The sequence below is a fragment of the Danio rerio genome, chromosome 7 (assembly GCF_052040795.2).
Source record: "Danio rerio strain M-AB ecotype USA chromosome 7, GRCz13ab, whole genome shotgun sequence".
NCBI lineage: Eukaryota > Metazoa > Chordata > Actinopteri > Cypriniformes > Danionidae > Danio > Danio rerio.
This window is the reverse complement of record NC_141027.1, coordinates 32730793-32753062: the sequence shown is the minus strand read 5'-3', so window position 1 is coordinate 32753062 and position 22270 is coordinate 32730793. Positions and strand designations below refer to the sequence as shown.

General features: G+C 32.2%; 2 protein-coding genes and 1 long non-coding RNA gene across 10 annotated transcripts in view; 2 read left to right on the top strand and 1 right to left on the bottom strand.

Moving 5' to 3' along the window:
• The first annotated feature begins 1969 nt into the window (after positions 1 to 1969).
• spi1b (Spi-1 proto-oncogene b) lies at positions 1970 to 16684 on the top strand. Of its 4 annotated transcripts, none has more exons than NM_198062.2 (6): positions 1970 to 2338; positions 3073 to 3165; positions 3268 to 3346; positions 5983 to 6176; positions 12281 to 12449; positions 15224 to 16684. In NM_198062.2, exons 1-6 carry the CDS (start codon positions 2297 to 2299, stop codon positions 15535 to 15537), a joined length of 891 nt encoding a protein of 296 aa, NP_932328.2. In that variant the 5' UTR covers positions 1970 to 2296; the 3' UTR covers positions 15538 to 16684. The 4 variants fall into 4 exon arrangements, with proteins under 4 accessions (NP_932328.2, NP_001315298.1, NP_001315297.1 ...); XM_087258773.1 differs by having other exon boundaries at positions 1972 to 2338; positions 3265 to 3346; NM_001328369.1 differs by lacking the exon at positions 3073 to 3165.
• si:ch73-314g15.3 overlaps positions 16157 to 22270 on the bottom strand; it is a 20713-nt gene continuing 14599 nt past the window's right edge. For 4 of the 5 annotated variants that reach the window (XM_087258936.1, XM_087258937.1, XM_087258935.1 and 1 more), the window contains 2 exons: positions 16811 to 16915; positions 16157 to 16723 (listed from right to left, as the gene is read on the bottom strand). In XM_087258936.1, the coding sequence (XP_087115062.1) occupies positions 16676 to 16723; positions 16811 to 16915 (153 nt within the window). In that variant the 3' untranslated portion in view covers positions 16157 to 16675. 5 annotated transcript variants of the gene reach the window in all.
• On the top strand, positions 19231 to 21796 carry LOC147836024 (uncharacterized). Its single transcript, XR_015495814.1, has 7 exons — positions 19231 to 19270; positions 19544 to 19581; positions 19878 to 19905; positions 20115 to 20168; positions 20479 to 20601; positions 20708 to 20811; positions 21391 to 21796. It is a non-coding gene; the product is annotated as an uncharacterized LOC147836024 (long non-coding RNA).

The window sequence follows — 22270 nt, the reverse complement described above, 5'->3', positions numbered from 1 at the left end:
AAAACAAACATTACACATGTTCATAGGGACCGGGATGTTTGTAAAAAAAAAATCATAAAAAGCGTGATTTAAAAATAAGTTTAGTATACCTTTCCTCAGAGATTTCTTTCACCAGAATACCACTGAAAAAAAAAAAAAACATTTATTTTAAGCATTTTAATCTTTCATATCTGTGCCAGTGTTGCTACACACACACACACACACACACACACACACACACACACACACACACACACACACACACACACACACACACACACACACACACACACACACACGGCATATATAATACACCCTTTACAAATCTCTCTTTTAAATTCAGATTTTTAATAGGAAGCTATACAATATTATATTAGGGCATACACTTTAGAGTACTGAAGCCAAATCTGAAGCTTATCATCTTAACTTACTAGTACACCTAAATTTATGTAACAAAAAATATTTACAGAAAAATCAATAGAAGCAAAAAAAGAAAAAAAAATTGCTGAAATTTTGTAGTCTGTCATTTTTTTAAAAATATTTTGCTTGAATTTAATTGTATTATCTTTGTATTATTAAATATGTTTGATGACTAAAATCTTATGTTAATAAATATATCTGTTCAATAAATCTGTTTTGTTTAAATGCACCAAAATACATTGCCTATATTCACTGAGAAATGGATAAAAATATCAACTATGCTGAGCACTATATATATATATATATATATATATATATATATATATATATATATATATATATATATATATATATATATATATATACACACACACACAGTTGAAGTTAGAATTATTAGCCCTCCTAAGAAATAAAAAAAAATATACTAATATATTTTTATATTTAAGCTGTATAGAAGTGTCTTGAAAAATATCTAGTCAAATATTTCTTACTGTGATCATGACAAAGATAAAATAAATCAGTTATTAGAGATGAGTTACTAAAACTATTATGATTAGAAATGTGCTGAAAAAATCCTCTCTTCGTTAAACAGAAATTGGGGAAAAAATAAACAGGGCAGCTAATAAATCAGGGGGGCTAACAATTCTGACTTCAACTGTATATAGAAATAATCAACTTTTTTGCAGTTGTTGGTCTGCCAAATTATTAAAATCATGTAAATATTCAGTATATTGACATATTTTGTTATTGTATATTGTTTTGTATGTATATGCACATGGGCATTTGTATGTGTGCAAGCTGTATTTTTTTTTATCTGTCAAAAAAATCCATCAAAATTAACATTACAATATAAAACATAATTTTTTGATGGATTTTTTGACAGATAAAAAGAAATACAGCTTGCACACATACTAATTCTCATGTGCATATACATACAAAACAACTGTGATGTCAATATACTAAATATTTAAATTATTTAAATAATTTGGCATGCAGCACTCAAAGACCAACATCTGGAAAAAGTAGATTATTTGCTCCACAGTCTAAAAATTGTTACAAAATGTAAAACAATTGCTACAATGTTGATGTTTTGCCAAAACAATGTGAGCTTGTTAACTAAGAATGGACATTTTTGTGCTTAAATGAAACTGAGATTGAATGCTGTGTTAATTGGGGCATTTGAAAGGGAAATGATGGTCAAATCTAAAAATAAATAAATAAATAAAAATGTGCACCCTTTTGCAAAAAATGTATGCTTTTTGCAACAACACAGCCAAAGTTATAACAAAAATGTAAATGGAAAAGACAAATACCCATAAGTGTACAAGAGTTAAGCAAACAGCCTGGAAAGCTCACAAAAATAACATAAAAGTTCATAAATTCCAAAACCAGCCTCAATATTCTGTGTTTATTTCAAATCCTGCATTAAGGACTTACTATAGAACGACATGCGCTATGGAGGTGGACAGGAAGAGTGGTCAGCTGAGCCGTCTCTGATTGGCCATTGGGGGAGGTGACATTTTACGCCTATTCTAACAGCAAAGATAAAATCCCCACCTGCCATTACCCTAAATTCAGGAACCTCCAGCAGATGAGCACACGCTTACCCACACACCCCAAAAATAAAGAAGTAACAAACAGAAAGTCTCGTCCTTCTTATTCTACGGCCACTGTCAGGGCAGGTTACTCTTCACGGCAGATCTCTGCTTGCCTTCTTTTTTTGGGCCTTTGGAGATCTTTGAGGCGCCCCACGTGATAAGGTGCGTGAGTTAGATCATTGGTTTCATTTGGTAAGAGGAAATTTAGCAGAGTTGAGCAATGGTACGGGGACAGTTTTGAAAGCCCTTGAGAAAGCATCAGAGTTGCAGATCGAGCATCAGGCGAGGCGAGGAACCCAATGCTGCATCCGTACAGAATGGAGGGGTACATCATCCCACCCGTGAGTATTTATCATCCTCTTAATGCTCCAGATATTAAGATGCTGCTGCTGCTGCTGTTTAGAGATGCTTCAGTCTGAACCACGCGTTTATTTTTAAGTTGCCTAATGTGCCTTATGTGGACTTGTCATTGTGGACATGCTAGCAACTGACTAAATGTTTGCATTATTTTGCGTTTGATGTTTGTCAGTCTATTAGAATAATTTGTACAGTTTGGTTATGTTTTATTAGGAATAATCAGAGTCATTGTGGAGATGCATGTCAATTAAGATTTAGCTTGAATTTTTTTTACCAAAGTGATAAATTAGTTAGATCATTGTTTATTTGTAGATAGTTTCTTTTAATGTGCCTTGTATTGGTATTAAAAGACAGACTTTATTGTTATTCATAATATATTTGTCCTCAGATTTATTTACTCTTTCTAATATACTTTTAATAAGCATTTTCAATTATGTTTTCTACAAAAAAAAATCATTAAAAAAATTTTGAAATTAAGAAAGCAGCCTAGAAAGTAATTCAACACTAATTTACATGAAAGCTTACATTTCCAAAAACGATCTGTGTAATTTCATCCTACACCCATTTCAAGCCTTAAACTTGGATTTTAAGTGTAATATTAATTGATAGATATTTTAATTACATTTAACATGCAGTGGTATATTTGCTGTATATACATCATTGCAATGGAAAAATTAACTGCTCTCCAAAATGTATAATAATCCTAATTTCTATGTAGAAAGAAGAGGGTAGAGAGAGGGTAACCTGGACTGGCTGGATGTCACAGACACCGTCTGTACAAAAAGATTACTGGGCAGTTTTAACCAAAGATGTGAGGCTTTTCTTATATGGCACAGTGTATTATTATTTCCCAATTGGCTGTGGTTATTCAAACTGGTCATTTGTTTTTGTCTTTAATCTATTTGCTTAGCAGCAAACAGAGGAAATGTTTGAAACAGAGATCTATCGACCACCAATGGAGTATCAGTATATCATTGATGACAGTCAGAACGGTGAGTTTGTATCAGTTATTTATTTATTATGATAAATCTTTAGATATGTTTTACAGAACATATAAGTGAAGTTGATGATGCATGTATGATGCAGCTGTATTGCTATCCAAACTAAGGGTAGAGATGAACAAATGAATGAATAAATGAACAGACTCTACTGCTGCTCTTCACTTCCCATTGTCATTCTTAATAACAGGTCATTTGTACTAAAATAAAAGCCATCAAGAAATAATTAACCAAAAAATAGGAAAAAAATCTAAACAATAAACCTGTGATTTAGATTCAAAATGTATAGTTCATACACCTTTAACAGATTAAACACATATTGAAACAACTTCAGGTTTTTCCCCAATAACTACAGAATGCATTTTGCCCTATTTTACTTTCTTTTTCCCCTTTTGGCCTACGGCAATGAGGATACTTTGACTAAATTGCATTGGTTTTTTTCTTACATACAATCGGTTTCATAGTTTTAACTGTCTGACCTCTTGCAAACTAAGTGTTATAACACCTTGAGAGGCCCACATAAACAGTGATCTAACGGATTAAAATCATACCCAGGGCAGCTGGGACTGAACTGTAAGGGGACGTTAGGAGAGCGAGCGAGTGGAACGGGCCTAGTGACCTTGCACAAAGCAGGAAACAGATGCCTCGTTCTGACAGGCAACAAAACTACACACGTAGAACGGCAAATATCCCCAAGGGTTTCTCTCCAAGCGAGATAATTGAGCATTTTAGCTATGTAGGCGTCTAAAATTTCATGCTAATAAGAGCAGCAGTTTCTGTCTGAGGTTGAGGATGGCGGTTGTGTTTCGTTACTGTATAAAGTTGTGAATTATTTGTGATGAGCTTTAATCTGACCTTTGTTTAGACCTTTGTGTTATTTAGCCAGGCCTGTCGTCAGCAAACTGTGCTGATTTTCAAAGAAGTTAAATGACAGAGAAACTGAAAGTTGTTCAGAGTTTCATTATACTGTAGTGAATAATGTTAGTGTTGAGTGAAGGAATGTGTATGTTTATCCTGAGAATGCACACTATGGCTTGAATGAGCACTACACTCTTTAAAAAAAATCCTTTAATCGGCATCAATGAAAGGTTATTTACAGTGGAAAAATCGCCGATACATTATTCAAATTTTCTTCACACAATAAGAAACTAATAGTTCTTTTGAAAACTCCACCGAAACATCGTTTAATGAACCCAGGATGATTGTTCCATCTGTGGCATCATTGCAAAAATGATTTTGGAACCTTAAAGAGAGAAAATTAAAAAAATAAAATAAAATAAATAAATTACACACTATCTACGAGCTCTAAAAGAAGCTTATTTGGAGAATATTGAAGAATAAAATCTTGTTTTGTTTTCTCATAAAGGTTCATAAAGAACCAAAGAGGTTTTCATAGGGGTGCCATTCAACAATTTTTTTTGGTTCCTCAGAAAACCTTTTAGTGAAAAGTGCTTTAAAGAACCATTTATTTTTAAATTTAATTTTTTTTTAAAAAGGTTTTTTACATGGAATATCAACTACAACATTCATTTTATGATTATCCTTCCATGTTGTTGTTAACATTACCCCAAATAAACACTTCCCTCCCTCAACAGCCTGTAACTTCCCATTGAAAAAACAAAATAAACATAATTAATACTAATAATTAAGTAAAAATAAATAATAATAATAATAAAAAAGACAAACAAGTAAAAAGTAAAAAAGTAAAAAAATTTAAAAAGAATAATAAAATTCATATATTATTACTCAGCTTAAGAATCAAGAGAGTTAGCCAGCAGATTATCTAAAAAGGGATGCACGACTTGTCAAAGTCTTTAAAGAACCAGTAAGTTACAGTCAATTTTTTTTAATTTAATGCAAGTAAACACTTCTTTTATCCATGACGGGTTTGCACTTACAGGATGAGACGTCTTGCTAGTAAAGTAGTAAAAGCTAAAGCCTTTCAGAACATCACAAAAATGTTGGCATCTACTGCCAACCCAAAAATGACCAGAAATGGATTTGTATCCTGATCCATGTCGAACGCATCTTTCAAAGTTTGAAATATTTTAGTTCAATAATAAAATAATTTAGGGGTTTAACCATAATCTTAACAAATTATGATGATGATAATAAGAAAAAAAGAACCTTTTCCACTGTAAAAAACCTTGTGTAGACTTCGATGAACTGAAAAGGTTCCTCATGGAATAATCAATTCCAGTAAAGAACTGTTATTTTACCGAGTGTAGTGGGGTTTTAGCTTAGTGAATTAGATTCCTTACATTGATCATCTTAAAAGATTATAAATAAAAAATCTGTGATGACATATAAATGTTTTATTTTGAGATTTAACTGCAGAATACAATAGCATTAAACAACATGCTTGAAGCTATTCAAAAACTGCAGAGGAAATGAGTGCTGGTGTGAACAGGAAAGACTCAGTGACACTCACAGCCCTAGTGCTGCTTACAGTGAGAAAGTAAATGTAATTTCTTGTGATAGATCGAAATGACAAAAAGAATAACTTGTTCATTTTTCAGTCAATGTTTCCTGCTTAGAGAAGGAGCATGTGGCGTATTGTCATATTTCTGTAGACTGTCAAACAATGCTTTCTTCTGACCCTCTCTTTCAACTTCAATGTCCGTGTCTAGATCACTCTTGGGATTATAACACGCATCACATTCATCCAGTGGACTTCGAGAATCTGCCGGAGAGCCACTTTACAGAGCTACAAAGCGTGCAGTCACTACATGCGGCCAGTGTGCATCGCTTTCCAGATGTGGAGTCCAGCCATTTCATGGACCCAGGCCTGGGTAGCCATCACATCCCTCTAACCAATCCACAGGTGAGACATGCACCACAACATCTCATATGTTTTAAAGTTCTCATATAAATCTAATTAATGATGATTAAACCAAACATATACCCTTATAATCTACAACTCTAAAACGAATCATTTATGGTTTGGTTTATTTGGTGCATTGTGACGCGAATGGGTGTTGCTGGTTTGGAGGTTGTAGAAAGCATCTGTGCCCAGGCTATTGCTCAACTAAAGCCTTATCCTGACCAAAAGTCAATGCTGTCAATGTAACTGCAGTCTGCAAACTCATCAACTGCCATTACACAGAACATCCCCACTTACACAAACAAAACCACTCATTATTGTGACACTAACACACAAGCGAACGAATGTTTTTCACTTTGCACACATAAAAAACACACACAGTTAAAGTCACAATTATTAGCCCTATTTTTTCTTTAAGCTCTGTTTAATGGAGAGAAGTTTTTTTCAACACATTTCTTAACATAAGTTTTAATAACGCATTTCTAATAATGATTTATTTTATCTTTGCAATGATGACAGTACATATTATTTGACTAGATATGTTTCATGGTACTAGTATTTAGCTTAAAGTGACATTTAAAGGCTTACCTAGGTTATTTAGGCAAGTTAGGGTAATTAGGCAAGTTATTGTTTACAGTGGTTTGTTCTGCAGCCAATTGAAAAAAATATTGTTTAAAAGGGCTAATTATATTAATAAAGCTTAAATAATAAAAAAAATCTCAAAATGCTTTTTAAAAAATTGAAAACTTCTTTTACTCTAGCCTAAATAAAACAACTAAGACTCTTCCCAGAAGAAAAAATATTTTAGGAAATACTTTCCTTGCTCTGTTAAACATCATTTGGGAAATATTATTTTAAAAAAATCACAGGGGGGCTAATAATTTTCACCTAAAAAAATGAAGAAACACTTCTTCAAACCCAAAGAATAAAACAAACATAAATCATTTTTTCAAACCCAAATCTAATAAATCTAGTAAATACAGACAAAAGGTGAAATTTTAAGCGGTCTCTTAACTTAGCTGTAAACTTGATCATTTTTAATGTCCTCATTTATATGTCACTTTGGATAAAAGCATCTGCCAAACGATTACGTGTAAATGATGTCTGGCTGGCCCCCTGGACAATATTAACAAAACTTGAAATTGTAATAAACCATAAAAATATGAGGAACATATTATGGAAGATAAGATATATTCGGAAGAGAAAACTACTAAATTTGCATAAGTTATTTAAATGCCAACAAAAGTTAACTACAGTGATTCATTTTATTTTACAATGTTTAAAAACTATAAAAACATTAACGGACAAGAAATAAAGTTTGCAAAGTCACATCAGTATTATCAGTTATTAATGTCACTTGTACATTTAATCAGCTGACACTATAATACAAAGGGATGTAAAAATGAAGACAATGGAAGCAATTAAACCAATAACGCTCAAAATAAAATGCAATACAAAAAATACAAAAATTTGTATTTGATTAGAATTAGCATCATTATTGTTTATCAATATCATAAATTAAACAAATGAAATGTTGAACACATACAAAAATGTACATGCCCTAAACACAACTATACTTTTATTAAAGTTCATATTATATTATATTATATTATATTATATTATATTATATTATATTATATTATATTATATTATATTATATTATATTATATTATATTATATTATATTTAACTACAGTACATTTGCTTAGATAAGCTACATCAACCATTAAGAATTATCTTTGGGATGACATCAGGTTTGGCCACTGCTTTATCAAGAATCCGAATGTCATTCAACTCTAGGTGTATTACCATGTTTTTGGTAGTTTATTAAAAAAAAATAGCTACATTCCAGAGACTTTCCATCTACGTCTGTTTTGATTTCAAAAAGCTATGTTCTGTTTTGCTCAACCTTTGGGTGTAGTTTTTGCTGATACTTCACCAAAAAGAGGATATATGCTTTGTGTATTCATTATTGACTTCTCTGCGGTTAGAAAATGAAGGAGAATAGCGCAGTGATTGATTTTCCTTCCTTTGGTTGGAGCTCATCTCAAAGGCAGACTTTAACCATGAAGTCTGACACATAAGAGAGCTTTTCCTTTTAGACGCTCTTGAAGGAAGCAGAGATCCGTCCACTACAGACTGATATCCTGCCTGTCAAATGGCTTCAGTCCCACTAGGTTAATAAAGCTTGGGGGAAAAAAATATAGATATACAGTTCTCAGCATAAATGAGTACACCCCATTTTGAAAATTAATATTATCCATTTTCCAATGATTATATGTAATATATTTTTGTGTATTTGAGATATTTATTAAAATGATTTTTTTAGTCACAGACATCTTTAAAAATAGAAAGACAACACATATAAATGAATAAAGATCATTTTTATAATTTTTTTTTGTTTCACTTGTTTGTTTCTCTTGTTACATTTTTTATTTAATATTTTTCCCTAATATATAAATTTGGACTACTTAATTTTGTACCGTATTATAAGTTCATTTATTAGTTCACTGTATTATAAGTTCATTTATACAGATTTGGCTTCAGAACTGACTAATCTAATGTATATGCACAAGTATAATAGTGTGAAGCATCCTAGAAAATATTGATTTATATGAAAGATATCTCCGGGCTGTATTCATATATGCTGAGCACTGTATATTCTGTATATAACTTTACATTTTGGATAACATTACATTTTACAATTTTATACTTTTTTACATTATGGATAAAATAAAATAAATAAATAAAGGGATCCTTCCCCCAAAATGGAAACAATGTATTCTCACTCCGCTTGTTTCATGTTTTGTTTTTTTGGTGAACACACAAGTGAATTTGAAGAAGTGTGAAAACTGGTGGCCATTTACATTCATGGTGTTTTTATTATTTTCCTATGATGGATATCAATGACTACCATTGGTTTAGTAAAGTGAGAGTCAATTTAGATTTTTGGAAAACTATCCCTTTCATATTTCTCGCTTAAGCTCACCAAGCTGAATTTACTTGATTAGAAATACAGTAAGAGACCAATATTCTGAAATATTATTACTAACTTTAACTTAACAAATTTAAAAAGTTATGGTGGCAAGTGTTTCAGCATCATTACTCCAGACTAAAAGGGTAGAAATCTCTCTCAGTTTTACCTTTATTTTTAAAGATATTATTAACTAATGCCACCACAGCAATGACATACATTTGCAAACAGTTTGCGGCAGTGAAAACATTCTTTTTTAGCTGTACAAATCTATTGTCATGATTCACTTAAAAAATAGTTAATTGTGCAGCTGACTTTCTTCAATATGCATTTGTAGGAGTTTCTCTTTCAGACAACATTTATTGAAGGAGATTAGGCATGTCTTTTTAGTAAATCACACACACCTTATGTGCTGCACTGGAAATTAGAAAATGAGCTGCTGTGTTTGTATCCTTTTTTTTTTTTTTTTGCTCATTGTCAGCAGATCACATGGCATTATGAACTGTAAAAAGGGATTGGTCCTTTTACCTAAAAAAACTCAAATGTTACTCTATGTAACTGTTTTTATTTATTTATTATGTTTATAATTGTGCAAATAATTTATTTAATTAATATTAAAGCAATGGGTTTACTCACTATTTCTAAATTAAAGCCAACTAACTGCTTTTAGTGTTTTTACAGTTTACAGTCTAGTCTAATACTTTCATTTACTGTAATTTTGTTACCGTAGTGTATTTTCAAAAGGCTGTTCTGTGAATTCAACAGCAGTTATTCTGTTAGATTAGATGAGTTATTTACACCTCAACCCAAATGACAGCTTTTTTTTCTGCATTTAAGCCTTGCATGTACAAATATAAATCTTTGAGAGCAGCAACGCGGCTTCTTTAGGCGATGAAAATGTGTCACTTTATCACACTGAAACGTGTTAACATCCGAAATGTAAGAAATGTTCACTGTTCTAAAAACAGGCAAGTCTTTAAAGGCCTACATGCACAAGTCACAATTCCAGCTGATGTTTCTCAGCAGTGTTGGGGAAATATATTACAATGGTAAGTCAGTGAAAAAAAAAAGTAACTGGTTACTTTTTAAGCAAAGTAATGTAAAAGCAAGTTATTTATATTTTTTAAGTATAAGATTAGCTTAAAATGTTATACCATCAATATTTTTCCCTAACACTGTTTCTCAGGCCATGCACAAAAGAAGACTGTAATAAATGATCAAGCAAAAAATAAAAATTACTGAAAATTGCATAACACTTGCTGACAATCATGTGTTTTTGAGGACGCTCTCCTCAAGTCATCAGACTCTATAACTGTCATGCCACAAGAAACTGCTGCCACAGCACTGAGCATGCGATCGCATAAAACGGCCATGTTTATTGACACTTTTGTAAAGGCTTTTACAGGAAAGTGGTTAAACTGAAAAAAGGGAGAAAAAGGGTGGTTTGTCTTCTGTAGCCAATCAAAAAATAATAATTTCTTAAAGGGGCAAACAATACTGACCTAAAGATGATTTTTACAAATTTAAACTACTTTTATTCTAGCCAAACTTAATAAAATATGACTTTATTGCCCAGAAGAAAAGATAAATAAAGTTTCAAAGTATATATATATATATATATATATATATATATATATATATATATATATATATATATATATATATATATATATATGATTTGATGATTCTGGAATTTTCTTTTAAAATGAGCATTTTTCTCAGCCACTAATGTTTATGTTCAGTTATTTCATTTTAAAAGCGATGAAAACAACATATTCATTGCCATAAAAGTAAAATTACTGAATCAAGACATAAGAGCCTGAGAAAAATGCTAATTTTAGAAGAAAATTTCAGATGGCACTTAGATGTTTTTGCATCTGAACCCTGTAAATATGTAAAGTACCACTTCTTAATGTTGAACAATGCTGAAGTCTTCGAATGACACATTTCAGACCACCTGATTTCACAGCCGTGCCTTCCTCAAGTATAGATCATTATTTGTGCCATTTTTTTGTAAATTTAGCAAGAATTCCACTTCTCAAAATGAAGCTTTACAGATTAAATATTAGGCATTGTAGTGAGTAATGTATTCTTTACTTTTAGATCAATGTTATATTACGGGTGATCAAAATTGTTCATGACATAAATATGATGGTATTATCAAGATCATATTCAACAACCCAAGATTCCCAAACTAGGGTAAATTAAGGGTTGTTTTGAGCTTGATAAACATTAACAAACTAAATTCTACATTTTTAAAATTAGAATTGATATATTATTTTAAAATAAAAATAAAGTAAAATGTTTGAAAACCCAACATTTGTATATTTTATTTATCTATGTAAGCATGTAAGTATTATAAATATTCAAAGCTAAATGACAATGGGTTTTTTAGACAGGAAAATTTTAAAGAGAACAATGTCCTCCCTAAAGCTGCCAAACATTTTAGGCAGACAGAAAAGTATGAGTCAGTAGAAACAGTTTATGTATAGGACTTGCAGTGTATACAGCAGATACCCAAAAAGGCTGGGGAAAATACAAAATTCATGTTTACTTTTGTCATAAATATCCCTTTCAGTTAATAGTTCATGCAAGCTGAAATGGCCGAAAGCACAATGTTTCTCTTTATTTAATAAAGGTATAAGATGCTATTGTGAGTATACAGGAATAATTGATGAGCCTTGCCCTTTACTGTTAAAATGATGGTGCTTTTAACCTGGAATTCTCAAAATCTATTGATTTAACACAGACACACACATATTACCTGCTACCAAGCAATGTTATATGTTTCTTTTGGAGAAAGGTTCTGTACTAAGTTAGTGCTTTTTTAACTGTACTATTTTTTTATTATTGTTCTTTACAGAACCAGAATACTTTCCATGGACTATGTAGCTGAATTTGAAGATTTTAGTGAGAAACTTCATTTCTTTAGACTTGAATGTGATAGTTTTGATATTGTTGACTAACTAATATTATACAGTAGTATTAGCAGACTGTTGGTATGGTTAGTAGTGTAAGATGACACAAATAGTACTGAAAATTAACCTCTAAAACATAGAATCAAATGTCTAAAAGGGACCACCAAAATAAACCCTTACCCTGTGTGTCCTCTGATAATTATGTGTTGACAGATGACTTACTTGCCCCGGACATCGGTGTGTTACCCTCACAACGTCCAGCCATCTCCTCTCCAGCGCAGCTCAGATGAGGAAGATCCCAGCAGTCGTAGTCCTCCATTAGAGGTGTCAGATGAGGAGTGTATGAGAGACCACATCAGCTCTACAACAGGAGGAGAGCATGGTAAGGAGAAAGACCAGTTGCATTTCACTTCAAACAATCATGATCTGTGGAACGTAGGCAGGGGCAGGTATAAGTTTCTGACGGTACAATAACCTTGGATAAAAAATGTCACGGTTTCACTGTATTGAGATTACTGCTCTAAAATATATTCTTTTTAAATATCTGGGTAAAAAAAACTAAAACTTTTCCCCCTTTGAACACAATATATTTTTATTTTGGAACAGTGAACATGTCAAGCTAAATAATTCAAATCAATCATTGACTTCTGTCTTCATCAGTTTCAAAAACACAGATTTCTTTACAATTTAAAATATCATCTTTGGATATCTTTTTTTACTGGTGATACTGTTGTGCTAAAAAACATAAATAAAAAATCTTACATATACCTTAGGAATGATATGGCAGAAAATGTTGACGGTTTTAAAACCTTGACTTTTCCAAACTGCAGTATACCTTGAAAAGGGTTATCATATGCCTAGTGAAAAGGGGATTGGACATGCAAACCCAACCATGATTTAAAGGCCCTAATATACTTGATAGTTTGTGAAGTTTTTTTTGCCGTAAGAAGTCAAGTAAAGGTAAAAGTGTAGACCAGGGGTTCTCAAAGTCTTTATTCAACAGTCCGTATCTGAATTTTCATCAGTGTCAAAGGTCCAGAAAATTTGGCTAAAACAAAACTTGATTTTAATAAACATGTATATACATAAATCAATTCTTAAAAAATTAAATGCCTTTCCCATTTAATAATACAGTAATAATGTGCAGCAAAATAAAAAGTGACACTTTATTTAACTGTAACGGATGTTTCTTTAAAATAATAGAGGTAGGTCAAAAGCAACAGTGCAAAATACAGGGAATTTTCTTTGACATCCTCACTCATTGAAAAGCTGACTGTGGTGAAGTGTCGTCTGATTATGGCAAATGTCATGCGCTGACTGGTTGTTATGAAAACAGTGGCACACAGGAAAAGTAACGCCTTTGGTTTCGTACCATTGAATTCTCCCTGGAGTTTGCACTTTGAGAAGAACTGCAGGATACACACTCCAGTCATGTAAAGAATTGTCACATTAACTTGTATAAACTCTTGTAAATAAAGATCCTTTATTTGTATTGATGGTTCCATATAGAGCGTTTACCACCCACATAATCATTTCCTGACACAAAAGGTTCTTAAGATTATTAAAATCTATGGAAAAAAAAGTTTCCCTGTTGCCTAACTGTGAAAACCTCTTACTGGTTCTTCTAGCATCATTATGTTTAGGAGTGTAGCACCTTTAAAGAATTACACTTCTATTTCTACCAAAAAAGCTGATGATTAATGTTCATATTTTTACTTGTTTCATCTACCTTCAATGAACTGAATTAGAGATTTCTTCCCAACCACCTACAAATTACATCATCACCATGGACCAACTGTAGCTTGTCGATGTTTACAAAAGTATGTTGTAGATGTTTTCTAAAAAATGTAATTTCAAAGTACACTTTACATTACAGCACACAGTTTTAATGTATTTACTAACATGGTCATAGAATGAACATTGCTTGTATTGTATAAACAGTTGAAGCCATAATTATTAGCCCCCCTGTTTATTTTTTCCCCTAATTTCTGTTACATATCTGCACATTTCTAAACATAATAGTTTTAATAACTCATTTTTAATAACTGATTTATTTTATATTTGCCATGATGACAGTAAATAATATTTGACTAGATATTTTTCAAGACACTTCTATACAGCTTAAAGTGACATTTAAAGGTTTAACTAGGTTAATTAGGTTAACTAGGCAGGTTAGGGTAATTAGGCAAGTTATTGTATAACGATGGTTTGTTCGGTAGATCATCAAATAATATATAGCTTAAAGGGGCTAATAATTTAACCTTAAAATGGGTTTAAAAAAATTAAAAACTGCTTTGTTCTGCCTAAATAAATCAAATAAGACTTTCTCCAGAAGAAAAAATATTACCAGACATACTGTGAAAATTTCCTTGCTCTGTTAAGAATGATTTGGGAAATATTTAAAAAAGAAAAATAAATCAAAGGGGGGCTAATAATTTTGACTTTAACTGTGTGTGTGTGTATGTATATGTATATATATATATATATACACACACACACACACACACGTACATATATTGAGAGTAGCCTATATATAAATATATATTTTTTTCGCACTGCAAATGTTGGCTGCTGTAGCATATATATATATATATATATATATATATATATATATATATATATATATATATATATATATATGCTACATTGACTTTAAATGGCTAACCCTTTCAATGTATATATAGGCTATAAAGGCTTTCAATGACTAACCTTTACAACGATGAATAAATATTATAGTAATTGTATTGTTTATCGTTTGTTCTTGTTCATGTTAGTAAAAACATTAACTCCATGTCCTGTATTGTCAATTGTGAACTTTTAAACTCATGAAACAAACCTGGTTTTGTTCAAAATGACTCCACACCAATAGGTTTTCTTGAAGTATGTTGGGGCCTTGATGCTTTGTGAAGCAGTATTGTCAGTAATTGTTGACTACTGTGATTGGTTACACTTCGAAGGATCCCTTTGTGTCGAGTTATGTCTAGAGTATTAGACTTGGGTTTGTAGGACCATCAAATTAAAGTTTTATTAGATATTTATCAGACTGTCTACTAATATTGACCACTAGCTGACTAGAATGTCTGCAGGGGACCATCAGAATAAAGTTTGTACCTGTGAACTTCTAGATGTAAGTCTTCATTTCCTTTGTTTTTAAAGGTAACAAGAAGAAAATTCGCTTGTATCAGTTCCTGCTTGACCTTCTGCGAAATGGAGACATGAAGGACAGCATCTGGTGGGTGGATCGAGAAAAAGGAACATTCCAGTTCTCATCCAAGCACAAAGAGGTTTTAGCCAACCGATGGGGCATCCAGAAGGGCAATCGCAAAAAGATGACCTACCAGAAGATGGCAAGAGCACTGAGAAACTACGGAAAGACGGGAGAAGTCAAGAAGATCAAGAAAAAACTCACCTACCAGTTCAGTGGAGAGGTTCTCGGGAAGAGCCACACAGACAGAAAGCATTACATGTAAACATATTTGTAAAAAGACTGTAAAAAAAACAAGAAAGAAGCTATTTTTTCCTCTATGAAAACAACAAATAAGACTCTTTTAAGCCTTTGCATTAACACCTTCGCATTAATGAAGTCAATATAAGTACATATTTAAAATGGCAGACACGATGACCAAACTAGGTAAATTTAAAAAACTAGTAAAGACAGTTCAACACCACGCATGATGGAAAAAAAATCACAAAAATACAAAAAGCAGAAGTGAAAACCAATGACACAGCCTCACGGAAAACTCTGTCACGTCTGGGTAGAGCACACACACACACACACACACATACACACACACACACACACACGCACACAGATAGATCTCTGCCCATATTTGAACTGTCTTTAAGTAAACTTGTAATATTTAATAATTATTGGTCTGGTTTCTATAATTGCCAATACAAAGTGTGCAGCATGTTTTCTGTCAACCTTGTGTTCAAAAAGCTGGATTATCAGGACAATTTCTCAGCAATGCATTAGCATATATTAATAGAATGTTAAAATTAAACAAGAAGCTTAAAACTGTTGAAAAACACAAATAATATTTTACAACATTTTGTTTTTTTGAGATTGAAAGACTTTAGACCCTGTGCTTCACTCATAAAACTGAGTGTTTATTATCCATCTGTGACAGAATTCTTAAAAACGTCCATTAACTTTTTTGTTTTCAAAGAAATTTGAAATGATACAGACAGACTACGTCAGATATGTTTCAACATGTGTTGTTCTAGAATGGTCGTGCTTTTCAACATTAGGAATAAGCTAAAAAATTTTTTAAATTAAGATAAAATACTCAACAAAATATATCAAACTAAGCATTTCTTCTGAGCAGTGTAAACCGCACCGTTTACACTGACAGCAAACAGGCCGTCGGCGCCCCCTGTCAGTCAGCGAGAGCAAAATCCCATAGCACATCATGAAAGTTCACTGATTACAGTATGCAACATAAAAGACAAAAGAAAAACAGTAAATAGTGGTTGCTGTGGAAAACATCGTTCACAGATTCATTCAGTGATTTCTGTACTTTCAGAGTGTGTCATTATGCAGACAGGCTCTACAATTAGAGTCTGTTTTTTAGAATATGACGCTGCTTTTCATTTGAATAAAAACAATCAAGTATTCTTCTGTGTGCTGGAGGGCTTGACAAGAGGAACATACCACTGCAGGTAAAAAGGGAGATATAAATCATCAAACACTATCATAGGCTTTAAGTTACAGTATGTTAAATTAAAGTAGAATGTGTTTACCTCCTCTGTCATCCCTGCTGACTTCCGTCCTTCTGTGTTGAAAGGAGGCTTCAGAAATCCTTTAAAATGCAGCTTCACTAATTCATGAAATGTTTTCAGGGAGTCCTGGAATGTATTGAAGAAAAGTTCATTTCAGGGATGAGGACACAGACTAAGCTCATACTGTTCTCTATTTTCAAAAAGGCTATTTGCTAAATGTATTTTAAAATTTAAATAAAAAAATATTTCAAGATAAAATCATTCACACAAACAACAAAGACAATTTATCAATGTTGTTACCAAATATTAGCAACACTTGAAAAAAAAAAAAACAGTTTGAAAATAAAACGTTGTACCGTTGGTACAGAGTTTAAGGTTAAAATAACTCGGTCACACTTTATTTTGATGGTCCGTTTGTTGAATTTAAGTTACATTTCAACTAATTCTCATTAGATTATAAGTAAACTGTTCATTTGGGGTTAAAGATAGGGTTTGTATAAGTTGCATTTTAAATTATTTCTGTAGCAGACAGTCTACTAATACTCAAATAAACCATCAAAATAAAGTGTCACCAATAACTCTGTTCCCAATTAGTATAATATGAAAGTAACAGTTTTTGTTACTTTCTGATCGCAATGTAAAAAAAAGTTCACAATACTTCTGTACTTTAGCCTTGTTTTTTTTCAGAAAAGATTGTTAAATCAATATACTTGGGAAGCAAATTTGCCTTCTTTTAGTGATATTGATGAAAGGTACCATGAAGTGCTTTTAAATAAGTAGTTTTATTCCATGTTTGACGTAATCTTTACTAAAAAATTAGGAGAAGGTGGGACATAGAGTAGCCCCTCCCCTTTTGAATAAGTAGCCAATAGCTTTTTTTGTTTTAACACAGCTCTACCAGTGAGTGGTTGAGATCAAGCATATTAAATGAAAAGCAAATGACAAGCGTTTTGAAGGGGGAGGGACATGTCAGACGTTAGATAGCATTTGATTGGTCAAGATATGATGAGAAACTATGTATGCACTGTAAAAAATTTCCAGGTTTTCACAACAAGTTACTGTAATTTTTCACAGTAAATTACATAAGTATCCCTTCACAGTATTTAACTGAAAAATTCACAGTAATATGTTGTATTCATAATTTTATTGTGAAATTACAGCAGGTAGCATGATTACAGCAAATTACTGTGAAAAGGGCTATATCTTTTGCACGTTAGTTATAGAAATTCAAATCTTTTTTAATTCAACGTAGAAATTAATACAAATGAACTTTTAACAGAAAATAACAGAATGTTATAGCCCCCAAAACGATTTGGTTACCAACATCTTTTTGGTTGTACTGCACCTTTATTTAATTTTATACAGTTAACATAGAATAGGAAATAATATTTAATGAACATAACTGTGTGCTTAGCCAAAACATAATAAACTGGAATAAAAAGTAATTAATTAATGAAACCAAAGACTGTTAAACAGCCAACAATTATTTCAATGTCAGGGTAAATGTCTGCTTTAGACGGTTTCATGAGTATTGGGCACCTGTCATCGCCTGGAGGTCACTAATCTTTAATTTAGAATTAAATATATATATATATATATAAAAATTTTATCTATATAAATAAACCACAGATTAGAGTTTTAACTACATTCTAGCATGAAAAACAGTTAAAACTTCATTTTCTGACGCATATAGAGCCATCGAAGACGGGGCAATTGTCCCAATGTCTAGCCTGAAGACAGGCGCCTCTCGGCGGATACATGAGTAATGAGCGCCGTTACCGCCTGGAAGTCAAAGATCTCCGCTACCGGCAAAACACACTTAAAATTACACACAATCTTTACTAACAATCCACAGATTTGAGTTTTGAAGAACTACATTCTCGCATGAAAAAGTGTTAAAACTTTATTTCATTACATATTACAAGCAATATTTATAATATTATGTGCCTTCTCATCCACCATTACAGCTTGATGCAGCTTGGTGCGAAATGAATCCTGGGAGGAAAAAATAATAATTCTTAATACACTCCAAACGAACTTTATTCTTATTGTTAAAATCAGAGATATGTAATATTTTGAATGGCGAAGAAAATAATTAACTTTATATTTCAATCAATATATTACTTTTGCACTGCTTCGGTTCAGGACTCGTGTGACATTGAATCAGATTCAGATATTTTATCAGACGTGTTCATGAGCTCATAGTCATCAACAAGCAATTCGTGTACAAGCAGTACACGAACCAAGCAATATGATGAAATATTAATGAATTATATGTTTGCGTCTTACAATATTATACAAAACGGAATCGTTTTCAGGCGAATTCGACTCTTTACTGTTCACTTAAAGGAGCCGAATTCAACTCTTTACTGTTCACTTAAAGGAGCCGATTCATTGAACAGAACTGACTCGACTCAACCGCTAACAAGCGCCATCACCACAGACAACGCGTCGTCTCTTCACCCAACGGATTCATCCTCGGTAAGTGTTAATATATGACTTTTGTCCGTTAAATGATTGTTGTATGTGTATTTCTGTATAGTGCATGTCATTTAACAGGAATTTACCGAGTACTTCAGTTGTACTCGCACGTACAGGGTTTAAGCGCGCCTTTTTTTAAAACAAGAAATTAACGACGCCAGATGGTGATTGTAGTGTTTTCTGAGGTATTAGCATAACGTTAACGTTAGTTCCTGAAAAAAGAAAGGGAATTTTCTTTAATTAACTTCTTGTTAACTGCATTTTCTGTTTCAGTACAAGACTGAAGTAAAGGTGAAATGACTAAAGTTAAGGTAAGCTCTGACCTTCTCTTAAGTTAACGTTACGGTTAGTCACCATCATGTACGTTAATTTTGTTCACTGTAACGTTAACGTTAAGTTATTTAAATAAACTAAACTCATTATGAAACAAGTCTTAACTGTTTTATTAAACGAGGCTTATAATACAATTCAGTTGTATTATTTTAAACTAACACTAACACAGTACATATTGTATATTTCTCACTGGTGTTAATGCAGTGCTAACATTTACTAATGAGAACTAATTGTATATTGTCACTAACTGTAGATTTTATTTTTTGGTGTTCAGGTGTACCTGATAATAGCTGAAGTGTGAGGTGAGTGTAAATTCTGAGCACACAAATATAACCAAAATTCATTATCACAATCTAAACCTATATATATATATATATATATATATATATATATATATATATATATAGAGAGAGAGAGAGAGAGAGAGAGAGAGAGAGAGAGAGAGAGTATGTGTGTGCGTGTGTTAGGTTGAGTCTTATTCTAATCTTATTATATTCATATTTTTTTGCAGCCATTGATGTTGAAACACTGATGCTACCAATCAACCCTCGCTTGATTATTAAAGGTAATGTTGATGCCTTCCTCATTTTTATTAGATTTTTAAATGTCAGGTTTTTCACAGATTTGTTGTGAGCAGTTTCTTGTACAAACTCTTTTTTTTCTTCCAGAAGTTCCACCAGTACCTCCAGTAGTAGTAAATATTAGACAAAGATTTTTTTAAACTATAGTTTTTATTTTTATTAGCAATTTTACTGGGCATGTGTGTTTGTTTGCTTGGTTTTTAATAGGCAGAGCATGGAATGTCAACTTTGTTTCTACAAAAAATGTAATTATTCACAAACACCTCTAATTTAGTCCTTCTTTCCCCCTTTTAGTCTTATTCCTTGGACTCGGAGGGTCGAGTGGTCATGGGACCTCACCTGGATTTCACAACTGACTTTGAATCTGGTCTGAAACTGAAGTATGCTGAAGATGCCTTTTGCACTCTGGAATTTAAGGTAATGTCTACAATAAATATTGTAACTGAGGACTTGTTTTGGGGGGGTTAAACAAGTAATGTATAGGAGCACAAGTCATGACTCCCCTTGTCCCCTTGTTATAAAGGGCCGTGTTGCAGACACAATTTTTTTGTCTGTGCTGGAGACCAGAGGGGAAGCTGTCTTTAAAAGGATGGGGCTCTTATACCATATGTGAAGTTACCTATTCAGGTGAGTGGATTACATGCAAGTCATTGCAAATGCATAAATAGTGGGAATTTTTTACCGGGCAGCACAAATTAAGTGAAACTCAAAAAACGTTGAAAAATATTTGGAATATTTGCAAAAAACTTGATTGAAATGAATACAACACAAGTGCTATATCACTTCAATCAAGTTTTTTTTTGCAAAATTTTCCTAATATTCAAATCATGAAAAATTAGCTTGATGCAAGAAACATCCTGCTAGTATTCAAGAGCAAGTACTGTGATGCATGTGTTAACTTTGCAATAAGTGTGAACCCAGCATTAGATTATAGTCTGTAAACAGAAGGTGTAAATCAAATCAACTGTTTTAAAATGCTCTGCCTAGGTCATTAAAACCACTATTTGTTGTTGGACTGTTCTTGATTGTGTGTTTGTGATGGAAATGTTTTTCAGATGTTTTTGTTTAAATGATTGCAGTTTGACTGAGCTACAGTATTGTCAGCATGTTCAAACTGAGCTAACAGTAATTTTGCTCTGTAGTGCAGCAGTAGTGTCCCAGTAGTGTTGTATGAAGCTAACTGTTTGTCTGCTCTTTTGCTTATAGGTGCTTTTTGGGCACCAGTTTGGAGATGGAAGACAGACGAAGTCAAAGAAGCAGAGAAGACACATCAACCAGCAAGTGTGTAAAATTATCAGGAAAATAATTGACCTTGAATAGACGACTACCTAATTTAGCAAGAAGTTTTGTCTCTCTCTCTCTCTCTCATGTGTGTATATATGTATATATATATATATATATATATATATATATATATATATATATATATATATATATAAAATGAGAGAGAGAGCGCACTCTGAAGCACTGCTTTTTATATGTATGCTACATATGATGTCAGATTTTTTTGTTCTTATGTTCTTATAGTATTTTTTGAGGCTTCACCTTTTGAAAGTTTTCTGAAATGTTTACACAGATGTCATTAAGCTGTTAAATAAATCTGTAAAATGTATGTGTGTTTGTTTTTATTTTGATTTTAGATTCTTTTCAGATCACCCAATAATGAAGATTCTGTCGTCATTTACGCATCCTCAGGTTGTTTGGACACAAAGAGGAATATTTGATATTTTTATTCCTGTGTTTAACAAAAAAAAAAACATTTTTAACAGAGCTGGAACAACCTGAGGGTGAGTAAATCAAGATAGAATTTTCATTTTTGTGTGACCTAAAATTGCTTTACAGTTAAATCAGGTATTTAAACTGCAACCTACTGCTAAATCACAGTAATCGTTTTGCAAATTCACAGTAAAATATAGTTAATTCTACAAGATAATACTGTGAAATTACAGTAACGGACTTTATTATCTACTGTAAAGTTACAATATATGGTTGTAATTTCACAATAATTTAATGTGACAAAACCACAGTAAATTACTGTGAACTACCTCACAATAATTTACTGTGAATTTACATACAGTAATTTACT